This window comes from Sorex araneus, chromosome 9, assembly GCF_027595985.1.
Source record: "Sorex araneus isolate mSorAra2 chromosome 9, mSorAra2.pri, whole genome shotgun sequence".
Classification (NCBI taxonomy): domain Eukaryota; kingdom Metazoa; phylum Chordata; class Mammalia; order Eulipotyphla; family Soricidae; genus Sorex; species Sorex araneus.
In genome coordinates this window covers 28890294-28902966 of record NC_073310.1, presented here as the reverse complement: position 1 = coordinate 28902966, position 12673 = coordinate 28890294, and the positions used below count along the sequence as shown (strand labels likewise).

Genomic DNA, 12673 nt, shown 5'->3' with positions numbered 1-12673 from the left:
CTATACGAGACCAAAGCATGTAAGGAAAATTTTCTTAACAGAAATATAAATTAGTAAGTTATTCACATCAGATAAAGTGAAATCATGACTTAGATCAAATTAACTATAAAATAAGGAAAAGCTAAGGAAAGAAGGCCAGGTCTTTAAAGCATTAATACTTAACTACTGGGTAGGGAAGGAAAAGCCTAGAAAGGACAAAGAAAAGAAAAATCAGAGGGGAGAGAAAAACAGGGAAGTTAAAAATGCAGAGGAGTGTCCCAAATAGAACAAGAACACAGTGATGGATGGAAAAGAGAATAATATATTCTCTTGAAAGACTAGACAAAACAGAAAAAGAGGTATGTTGAGGATGGCATCTTCATCTTCACACAAAGTAGGTCATTTCAGAAAGGGAAATACAAATTTGGGAACCAACAGAAAACATTCTAGCCAAGTACTTAGAAGCAAAGTTTAAAGAATATTTACTCCTGGGCATCCATCACATTTACTTAAGCCTCAGTTGTCCTAACTTCCTAACACCCCCAAAAGGAGGGTCCCAGGGAGGGACAAGGATGGACCCAGGGCAAGTTATAAGCTACCCTGGCATCAGAAAGGGAAAAACTAAGTGCCATAAGAAGTTTAATAAGTTAAGAGCATGGTCATGGGTCAAACTCTGTCATGACCTAAAAAGAAGTAACTGAACAAGGACCCTGCTGGGGTCAGGAAATAGTAACCTGGCCTACGTAGTAGGAGTCTGGGATATATAGTGAGAGGTCTCGAGAAAGAGTCAACCTTTAAGCTTAATATATCTCTTACTGTGTTCATACAAAATGACTAGAAATATTGTAAGAAGTTAATTTACTGTGATTGGTTAAATGGAGTACTAGCTGAGGAAAGAAGGAAACAATAAACCTTAGATGGAATCCCTCCCTTGAGCAGATCTCCTAGTAATCTGGAGTGCTGAACCCTCAGATGAGATTTTGTCCTTGAGTTAATCTCCTAAAGGAGTGGCTTTATCTCTGTTTGTTGTTACAATAATGTTCAACCCCACCTATGTGTACCCCCACCCTTCATGATTTCTATGTAAGAGGAGAGATGGGATGAGGTGAGAAAAAGAAAGAGAAATCATTATGCTGCAAGGGAAGAGTCTGAACTATGCTGGGGAAAAAAGGAGGCGAAATTACTATGCTGTAGGGGAAAGATCGAACTACGCTGGGGAGGAGAGAGAAATAAACTGACTCCCAACCAGTCTTGGTTCCTGTTCCTTCATTCATCCGTCGCCATCGACTGGCCTGGGGAGGTGGTTCTCAGCCACCGAAAGCTCTCATCCCGAGCGCCCACGCTTCTTTGAAACTCATTATTTTATTAGTTTTGAATTTTAAAAATATATAAAAAATTTCATTTACTTACATATGAAAAGCAATCCCAGAACTTTGGAAGAAACTGAGGAAATTTATGAAGAATCAATATAATAATCCATTCTATAAGATATTTTATGGATGCTTGATTATTGACAAAACCAGCCTCAAAAATCTTGTCAATAATTCTATTCAAGAAATTCTGAGAAGAAACAGAGTTCACAATTTAAAACTATTATGGTTACTTTTAAATATTTTTTTGAGTTATAATAGACATAACATTGTGTAAGTTTAAGGCATCAAATCTACTGGTTTGAAACTTTAAAAATTGTAATATCACAGCATTAGTTAACATCTCTATCACAACATTTCTTTTAAGCTATATAAATGAGAACAATTTGGATGATTCTCTGAGTCACTTTACAAATGTTTATTAAGTTGAATAATGTCAGACATTAAAAAAAAGCTTTGTTACTATTAGTACTTATTGAATTTGACTCTTGAGTTAATATTCCTTAAAAATAGATTGAAAAGTAGTGATAAAAGTGGGTACTGGGTCTTTTACGTTAGTTTGACATCAATTCTATGAGGAAAGATTATAGCATCTGTATTTTTACAGGAAAAGATTGAGAAAAGGTAAATGAATTTTTTCAAAGTCACATACATACTGAGTGGCAGAATTCAGATTAAAATCAAGATGAGCAAACAAGCCATGTTTCTTTTGCTTTGCTTTTATTTGGGGGGCACACCCAGTGATGCTTAGGGCTTACTTCTGGCTCTGTGCTAAGGATCAGCCCTGGTAGGTTTGGGGAACCATCTGGAGTGCTGGGGTTGAACCTGGTCCACTATGTGCAAAGAGCCCTACCCGCTGTACTATAACTCTCTGTACTATAGTGTTGTATTAAACCCGCCATGGGTTTAAAAGTGCAAGTGATGCCAACGTCAGCATAGACGGTTTTGTCCTCCCACCCTGTGCCTCCATTGCTTCTGGTTCAAGAGGACTGTGTGATGCTGTCACCAAACCTGGGCCTACCATATGTAAAGCTAAAATGTTTCTTTAGTAAATATTCTCCAGTTTAATGAAGTATGGTCTATGTAGCATTTAAAAATCAAATAATGTTCTAACACCTATCACGAAAATCAGCAGTGCCACCACACATTGTCGGATGGAACTCTCTTAACGATTTACTCTTATATTCATCCAAGTCGATTTGTTCAAGCGGGCACCAGTAACGTCTCTCATTGAGAGACTCATATAGCAAAGGGCTGGAGCGATAGCACAGTGGTTGGGCTTTCGCCTTTCACGCGGCCAACCCGTGTTCAATTCCTCTGCCCCTCTCGGAGAGCCCGGTAAGCTACTGAGAGTATGGAGCCCGCATGGCAGAGCCTGGCAAGCTACCCATGCGTATTGGATTGGATATGGATATTCATCCAAATAATTTAAGTAATTTATTTGGGCATACTGATATAATTAGTCACTGTCTAGCTCTCACAGATATAAGACTTTTGTTTTTTATTTGTTTGGAGCCTTGCAGTGTTCAGCAATCACTCCTGGCAGTGCTCGGGGGACCATATGCCGTGCGAAGGATCCACCCAGGAGAGGCCGTGTGCAAGGCAAGCACCTTAATTCCTAGATAAGCAGCCTCCAGTAAAATTGTATTAAAGAATGGGGCTGGAGTGACAGTATAGTGAGTAGGCCACTTGCCTCGCATGTGACTGACTTGGGGGCTATCCCCTGCATCCCATATAACTGGTAGGTGTGACCCAGTAAGCAAAACAAAAAAGGAAAATACATATTTTTTTAAAAAAATAGAGTATATGTTTTTAAATTTCACCAAAACATTTAAAAGAGAGTAAAAAATCAAGAATAGAAAGTGACAGCCTTTTGGGGTGGAGGTTGAGTGCTCACCCGAGCACTGTGTTGAGGACTATTCCCCACTCAGTGCCCAGGGGACCATCCAGTGCCTCCTGCCTGCACTCCTGCTCACTGACCTATCGTTCTAGCCCCCAGAAGGACTATTAAGTGCTCCAATCTGCATCCTTTCTATGGTATATAGATAATTCAAAATAATAGGGGCTGGAGTGGTAGCACAGCGGGTAGGGCTTTTGCCCTGCACACGGCCGACCCGGGTTTGATTCCCAGCATCCAATATGGTCCCCCAAGCACTGCCAGGAGCAATTCCTGAGAGCAGAGCCAGGAGTAACCCCTGAGCATCACCAGGTGTGACCCAAAGAGAGAAAAAAAAAAAAGGATATTCCAAATCTACTTCACTGTAGGAAATCAGAATGTAATGTACCTACATTTTCTAATCAAATGGCTTATGACAGCATTCTTCAATGTGTCTGCATATTGGTCCCTGATGTAAACTATTATAACCCCTGTAGTGAGCCATTGGTTTTCATGCTTTTTATACCTGCAGTTTTGATACTAACTCCATGGACCTGTTGCTGAAGACCAGTGACATGTGATTTCAAACAGTTAAATGTATATTAATATATCAAAGACAAAGCATTTAATGGGACCGTGGAGCCCACTTTCTAATTTATACCTATCGAGCTAATTGCCTTAAGTGTTCATTTTAAAAGCTGGAGCATAAATTTTAAGATTACATTCTAGATTTTAAAGTGGCACATGGCATGAGAGTTCATCTTAGTTTAGTCATATGAAAAAATTCTGCTAAAAGGTACAAATATAATAAATACCTGATCAAATCTTGGGAAAAGGATGAGCAGAGTCTGCCATATTCGATTTTTCACTCGATGTTGTTGAGAATTTACATAGTAACATGTTCTAGACTTAGATACCAATTCATCCTAGGGGCAGAACGGTGATTAATAAAGAACAAAACCAACCACAACTTAAAGTCTGAACATGCCACAGGTGCGTACTCTCTTCAAAGGGAGAAAGAGAGCAAGGCACTTTCTTAGGACATCATTTTCATAACCTTTCAAAACATTATCCGGAAAGTTAAAAAAAAAACAACTTTAGCTATTTTTATTTACCTTGCCTGCTTTTAAAATTAGAAAGGAAACATAAACCTGTATTCACTGCAAGAAGTAGTTGGTGATACACTGTTATTTCTTCATGGCCAGTTAAGGCAGAGAAACAGCCAGGGGGTAATTGAGATTTTAAGCATAAAAACTGCAATGCACCAGTACATACAGTGAAAAGTCTGTGTCTTGTGTAAGTCCGGAATAATGGAATCTGCAAACTGATATACAAACATGGAAACAGGAGCACTGCAGAAAGAAACCATCGGCAAGAAAATGGCAGCCGGAGTCTGTCTGTCTGTCTATCTGTCTGTCTGTCTATCTCCCTTACTTGCGATCATTTGTGTTGTGTGAATCCTACCAACTACTGTACTTATTTCTGTTACGTGATTACCAGTGCTCTGGCTGCTACGATTACACTAAAGACTGTATTAACATTCTCAGATGTCTAAAAGACATGTCAGTCATCCAACATTTTGAAAACCATTTTCATCTTCACCTACTTTGTAAACTCAGAGGTCTCCTTCTGTAATCACATTCCATGCATTTTTTAAATGCATATAAAATGCTTTGACTATAGCTATGGCTGATTTAAATGACTCCTAACAATGACTAAAATCTCACTCCCTCTTCCTCTATGATGATTATTTCTTTGGGACAGCTTCCTTGGACATAGGTCTTTTTAGGTTTCTATTCTGTGTAGCTTTAGGGTAGATCACACACATCCACGAGATGCATTTTCACCTCAATAAATCTGTGCTGGGGTCTCAGTGAAGTGCCATTCTAACAAGAAGCTTTAATATTCTGTTCCAGCTCAAATGTCTGTCCTTTCACTTGATACAGTCAATGTAGTATACTCTGTGACCTCTAGAATAATCTCTACAATACCATCAAGAGAACTTTTTTTTTTTTGGCTTCTTGAGTTACACCAGGCCATGCTCAGGGGTTACTCCTGGCTCTTCACTCAGGAATCACTCCTGGCAGCGTTCAGGGACCCATATGGGATGCCTGGGATCAAATCCCGGTTGGCCACATGCAAGTCAAACACCCTTCCTACTGTACTATCACTCTAGCTCCACACATTTTTTTTTTTAAAAAAAAAAAAAACCTTAAACCCTTTTGCAAATTCCTGTCTTCAGTATTAGCTTGGTATCTCATTTCTGTAACTGACCTCTTTCTAGGATTTTGTCCAATTCATGGTTTCAACCATCACTGGGGATGGTGCCATCCCTTTCTTTCCTAACCATATTCCTACTAGCCCACAAGAAACTCACATTTGATATACCTAAAAATAAGTTCTGCTGTCCAATTTTCTCTTTTACCTGGCCAAAACTGGGAAAATTTTAGAATTACTACCAGTATAATGGTCTGAAACACAATAAATAGATTTAAATTAAAATGAAAAACAAAAAACTCACTGATAACCTTTAGGATGCCAGTCAATTCAGTATTTTGAAAAGTAGTAACAGAAAAAGAACAAGCCGCTATCCTGTCTTTTCTACAGAAAATTTAACTAAGGACAACCAAATCTTCTATATTTGAATGTCAAAGCATTTCAGTTAAAAAATTAAAAAAGGTGGCCTGAGGGATAATACAATCAGTAAGGCCCTCGCCTTGAATGTGACTGACCCCTTTTGATCCCCGGTACCACACTGCTCCCTTGAGCATGGAGCAAGGAGTTGCCCTTGAGCACTGGTGGTTGTGGCTCCAAAACAAAACAAAAAAGGCAGTAACAGCATCAGAATTACCACCTTTTTGTAACCCCTGAAGAATCAACCCCTAAGGAAATAATTCATCACTGACTAACATCATAAAAGGAAAGGAAACCAAATAGTAGTGTACGTCTCTGGATACAAGTACACTCTTTATTACTCTTCAAGAAAAATAAATAAATCAGGTCAGAGGAATATACTGAATGATAGGGAAATTTAAACAGCATCATTTAGGGGCTGGAAAGACAGTACAGCGGGCAAGGCACTTGCCTTGCACATGGCCGACCTGAGTTCAGACCTTGGCATCCCACATGGTCCCCGAAGCACAGACAGGAGAGATCCCTGAGCGCAAAGCCAGGAGTAAACCCTGAACACTGCTGGCTGTGACTCAAAACAAACAAACAAAAATGCAGCACAGTTCAGATGTGGATGTTGTGAAATAAAAATCTGTTTTTAAAATCACATTTCAAGTTTTAAAAAGAGAGGTGAAAGGCTTGCGAAGAAGTTCAAAGGGCTGAAGTGCATTCTCTGTAGGCAAGAGCATGAGGTTTGTTCCCTGGTACATGGTACCCATGCATCCAAACCAGAAACAAAAAAAAGTGGGGGCAGGGTGCAAATGAGATGTTAGAGACATCTCAATCAACTGCTGTCTATGAACCTGACTTGGGTCATATTTCAAACAAAGCTAGGTAAAAAATGTAAGACAATCAGGTACATTTAAACATGATCTTGATTACTGATAAAACTAAAGAATTATTAAGTTAGCAGTACAAATGGAGTACTTATAGCTTATCGATGAGCAACTTATAGCTTAAATTTAAAAAAAAAAATTCCTTATCAAGAGAGACAGTACAGGAATTAAGGAACTTGCCTTGCAGAGATCAACTCAAGTTTAATCCCAGGGCACAGATCCCAGAATAAGGCTCCAAGCCCTCCAGGTGTGGCGCAAACCACTTTCCTGCCTCAAGAGGGAAAAAAAAAAAGTTCTTAATCTGTATTTCTTGTAGATACATACAGAAATACTTAAAAAATGAAGCTATGGACTGAGATTTGCTTCAAAATAATTTGTGTTGGGGAAACAGATAAAGCAAGACTATTCATACAGGTCATGACACAGAGATGACCTGTTACCCGGTGGCAGAGTATCTTTTTTTCAAGAATGAGGTCAGGAGTTGGATCCCCAGCACTGCCCCACAAGCCGGATTCAATTTCCAGGGTCTAAGTGGCTGCCCGGGCATTGCCTAGTGACCTCCAGTCCCACAAGCCTGCCCAGGCCCAAGCATCCACCCCTCAGGTCTGCACATCCATGCAGAGTTCCATGCAAAAACAAACAAAATGTACAGAACACAAACCTCATGTTTTTTTCCTCACAGAAATATTTAGAAATACAAATTTTGTGAATGTAAAAAAAAACAAGTTCTAGGTGCAGATTTGTTAACTATATGACAGCAAAGACACCTTAAAATGAAATAAAGTATATTTACTTTGTCTAAGAGCTTGATGACAAGGTCTTCTATAAACAATTTATGAGATATATTTGAGTCATCCAGTAAACAGAGGAATTTGACAGCACAAATTCTCACATAATGGTCTTCTCTTTTAGTACTAAAAAATACAAAATGAAGCTGTGTTAATATGTTTTCAAAACAGAAAAATAAATCAATATTAGTTTTAAAATATAATAAATGTCAAAACCTTTCAAAGTGTTCTAAAATTGTACAGATCCACACTTATTGGCAATGCTTTCTCAAGTTCAGGATAAACAAAAGGTAACAAGAAGGACCCTTAGAATGCATGCCTTGCAAGCTTATAGTCCCAAGTTCAAATCCCTGGTATCTTCCACATGCAGAGAGTGACACTGACTGCTCTGTTGTAACACCCCAGGCTGCAAGTGACTGCCAATCACTCTACACAAGTGTGTATAAGCATTACATGCACACACAAAGGGAAGGGTGACCACCACCAAGCACCATAACCTTAAAGAAAAAAGTAAACAAAAGAAAGAATAAAATTTGACAATTTTTTAGAAGGTGTGCAAATTCAAATAAATTTTTTTTTAAATGTGCAAGTTCCTGTTGTACCTGGGTTTTTGGGTCTTGGTGTGAACGGACAGAGTCAGAGAGACAGTAATGCAAGTGCAAAAAATTTTATTCCAGTTAACTGGGGTCAACTATCTCACCCACAAAGTGGTCTCTTGATAGCGACCCCGACCTCCAAGTGCAAGCAGTTTATATAGGTTCCAAGGTTGAGCAAGCGCTGTGATAGCAGAGATCAAGCAACAGTCATCAGCTATTAGTCAACATCTGATAACAGTTAGTCAGTTTCTAGTTGTTCCAAAAAATGGACATAGTAACAGCCAGTCTGTGGTTGTTCCAAAACATGGACATAGTGACCCCTCATGACCAGTCAGATGTTCTAGCAGTTCCTTACCAGAAATTACAAGTTCTGTTTCTGGGAAACAGAAACTTAGGCCTGCTCAAAACTTAATGTTAGCTGCAGCCTTCAATGGCTGCAGTCAGGCTCTAGGTCTGGCTTTCGGGTACCTAACAGTTCCAAAGTCAGAACTGTTAACTCTGCTGAGTACTAGCTCTGGTGAGCCCACAAGCATAACTTGTGTGTCTCAGCTAAATGCAATCTAATTAGCAGGCGTGCAAGCACAACTAAAGGGATGCAAACCTCTGAGAGCACCCTGGCCAAGTTTTACATACTCGATGTGCAACCAACTGCCACTGTGAAACTTAGATGAAAATAAAATGTGCAAGTCTACGATACCCTGGTCACCGCAACAACAAAGAAAGGAAAGGAAAGGAAAGTTGGGGAGAAGGTGAAGGAGAAAAGGGTATAAAGGAGACTGGAGGAGGAAGGGGGAAGAGTGGGAGGTAGAGAAAGGAGATATGGAGACAGGGGAGATGGCAGAGAGGGAGAAAGAGGGGAAGAGGGAATGGTTTTTTTTGTTTTGTTTTTTGGGTCACACCGGGAATGCACAGGGGTTACTCCTGGCGGTGCTCGGGACCATATGGGATGCTGGGAATAGAACCTGAGTTGGCCGTGTGCAAGGCAAACGCCCTACCTCTGTGCTATTGCTCCAGCCCTCACTTTTATTATTAAAATAAACCAGTCAAAATATAAAATCCCAGGGGGTCTGAGTGATAGTACAGCAGGTAGGGCACTTGCCTTGCATGCGGCCCATCTGAGTTTGATCCCTGGCATCCCTGAGCCCACCAGATGTGATCCCTGAACAGAGCCAGAATGTGGCCCCAAAGCAAAACAAACAAAAAATAAAATCCCAATTAAAACAACTGAAAAAAAGTCTAATGGGGTGGCAGGTGATGGAATTATAGCTATGACTCAGAATAATAAACTGTGTGATAACTATACACAATTATCATTTGTTGTCCTAAATTCTAAAACCAAACGCAACATTATCTTCTCTATAAACATAAGCATTTTTAAAAACTATGTTAAAAAATGTGATTAAAAATGCTATCAGACAAACACCAAAAATTTAATTTAGACATTAATTACACCCTGGACAGCAAAATTTAGGGAACATTTCAATAGAGTTTTTTTATTTTTATGTAGTGTACTCACCATAAATGATGAGTTTTAGTAAAATAAAATAAAATAAGATAAAATGTGTGTGCTGACAATCACAATATCACCCCAAAGATTATACCCTTTGTTATTTCCTTATTTATGCTGGACTTTATTATCCAGACTAGAATAATTATTTTTAATTTATTATAGTTAAGGTAATGTGTTTATGATGGTGTTGCATTACTGTTTTATAAAGTATAACAAAGAATAATAGTGAGAAATCTGAAGAAAATGTACTGAAAATGTACTAGCAAGGGAATACAATTTCTAAAATAATTTTGAAAGCTCATTCAATATCCTGGGTATCACTGTAAGCACTCATTAAATTTAACAAATAATATCTCACATGTTAAATCTTATATATTTCAGTTATGTCAAGACATAGAAAACTAGAATACTTACTTTTCAATAATAATGTTAGCTGCACATTCATGCCCAAGATTTTCTATGAAGGTTTGTATATCCTGAATAAGTCTATCCATAAAAAAAAAATTTAACAGATAACAGGTGTTAGACAGGAAAAAAAATTATCACCCCCCAATTTAAAGCTAACTAGTACTTAACATTGTGCTAATGAAAGTTGCTACCCAAGGACGTGCTTAAGTTATGACAAGCTGAAATAACAGCATTTTTTTACCTTTGATCACGTCTAAATACAGTTCCAAATAAACAAGCCTCAAGGACAAGTTCACTATAGTTTTTAGCACTTGATAATGATACTTGGGACACATCTGAAGCAGAAATTATCCAAGACTGGCAGCAATAACTTATTAGTACATTGAAGACTCCAGTTTTTGTAGCAGACATTTCGATTATATTGGACATAATCTGAAATAAAAAGCAATGGTCTTTTTAACCTTAAGCCAATTTATTTAAAAACTAAAAAGTTCTACTAAAAATTTATGTGAATGGATTTAAAAGATACTCTCAACATAATCATAAGTTTTTAAAAAGTCTATTGTTAGAATTTTGTAAAATGATCAATGATTGCAGAACACTAAGTTTTCATTTCTCAATGATGACTTTAATGACAGTGATATTCACCCACTGATATTTTGAATTCTCCAAGAGAAACAACTGCCCCAAATGAGAGAATGAAAGGAAAAGAATTCTCTGCATGATACCAATGCTATCCTTCTCTGGGGTCAAAAAGACCAGAGTTTTTGATGTGCAATGTGTGGCAAGAAAGAACAGAGAGGGAGTGCATGGCAGCCAAGGAAGGGATTTGAACTTTCCATTTTCCACTTTGGATAAGGAGGCACGTGTGAATTTCTAGGCATAATATTATTTCATCCTGGTACTATTCGTACCATGTATTAACTGCTATGGAGGCAGATCACTTTATGATGCCTCCGGAAAACCATAAAGACCTTTGAATAAGGTTATATTCAGAGAAATACTTTTCTATGAAAGAATTACAATTGCAATGACAAGTAGTAGTTGACTTGTGCCATCAGTAACCAGGAGAAATAACTGAATAATTGTGAGAGGACATGTCCTAGATGGATGGGCCAATTCCCACTTAAACGTGGGCAATACAAGTTATTACATAAGAATGGTTGTTCTTATGTCAGTTCTTCCAAAAATTTTATGCAAATTTCCCAATTCTTTAAAACCAACAATTAAAAAGATTTAACCACCTTATTTTTTATTTTATTTTTGCTTTCTGGGTCATACCTGGCGATGCACAGAGGATACTTCTGGCTCTGCACTCAGGAATTACTCCTGGCAGTGCTTAGGGGATCATATGGGATGCTGGGAATCGAACCCAGATCGGCTGCATGCAAGGCAAAAACACCTTACCCGCTTACTATCACTCCAGCCCTGATTTAACCACTTTAAACCAAATAAAATTAGTCTGTGAGGCATATGTAGTTCTCAGCCTATGGTTTTTCACATACTCTTATAATCTAACATATTTTCTTACTCCCATTCATGATATTAAAGAAGGTTCAAAACATGTATTGACTAACAGAATAAATAATAATAACAGGCCAAGTATATAGTTGTAACTTTTTTTCTTTCTCCCAATTTTTGTTTAGGCACAGCAACTTATAATACTGTTCATAATAGTTCTATAAGCAACATTTTTATTTATAAATTTTTTATTGAAGAACTATGATTTATTGATAGTTGAGCTTTTGGCATAAATTATTTTAATACCTAGCAATTTCACAAGCAATGTTTTAGCACCACACTCCATGTCAGCATCCCACTACCACTACATTCCATCCCACTACTGCTTCATGTCCAAATCACAAACATTAATAACAAAAGTTAAGTTCCTTTAGTTATCAAAGTCAGAAACAGAAGGAAAAATGCTCGTAACCAGGGGCTGGGGAGGAGGAAATAAAGTGAATCTGTTTTTATAGGGTGCCATAAGAAAAATTTAATGCGTATTCAGTTTGAATTCTGAACGAAAATAAAGTTCTGGTGATATGTTAAAACAAAGTGAATATACTTAAGACTAATGAAATGTATACTTAAAAAATGATTAAGAAATTGAGAGGGAAAGAGGGCATGAGCCTCACCCAAAATGAGATGAACCTCACCAGAGTGCGGACCAGCAGGAAAATCCAGATAATGTGGGAACCTATGACTGAGATCTCCAAGCCCGCTTGGACCAGGACTGGGCCTCCTCCCCGCAGTTCCCCAATTTTCTAGAAGCTTGGCAGCCACACCCACAAACTGCCCCTGGTGCTATGGCCATCAGTGGCCAAGACCCAAGACCGAAAGCTCCCAGAAGAGAATGACAGAATTTCCTGGACATTATATTCTACCCATAACAAGCAATACAAAACAAATCGTCTAGCATTGCCTTTTTGGCAGGTCTGAGTGATGGCGAGACGTGTTGAAATATTGAATGTAACCAAAGCAGAGACAGGGTATGGGGGCAATTGTCTGTCACAAAAGCAGGGGAAGGCTTGGAACGGGTATTGGGGGTGTGGGGGAACACAGGGGATTTTGGTGGTGGAAAGTGTGCACTAGTGAAGGGATGAGTGTTTGATGATTATACGACCGAAGCTCAAACATGAA

General features: G+C 38.5%; 1 protein-coding gene across 4 annotated transcripts in view; it reads right to left on the bottom strand.

The window, feature by feature from the left end:
- Positions 1 to 12673, bottom strand: part of TARBP1 (TAR (HIV-1) RNA binding protein 1) — a 71987-nt gene that overhangs the window by 15647 nt on the left and 43667 nt on the right. For all 4 annotated transcript variants that reach the window (XR_008631421.1, XM_055147143.1, XM_055147144.1 and 1 more), the window contains exons 18-22: positions 10275 to 10465; positions 10040 to 10111; positions 7525 to 7645; positions 4041 to 4151; positions 1390 to 1539 (exon numbers count right to left, since the gene is read on the bottom strand). Coding sequence is in view for 3 of the 4 variants with exons in the window: in XM_055147143.1 (XP_055003118.1) it covers positions 1390 to 1539; positions 4041 to 4151; positions 7525 to 7645; positions 10040 to 10111; positions 10275 to 10465 (645 nt within the window). In the remaining variant the exon portion in view is untranslated. The remainder of the gene's footprint in view (positions 1 to 1389; positions 1540 to 4040; positions 4152 to 7524; positions 7646 to 10039; positions 10112 to 10274; positions 10466 to 12673) is intronic.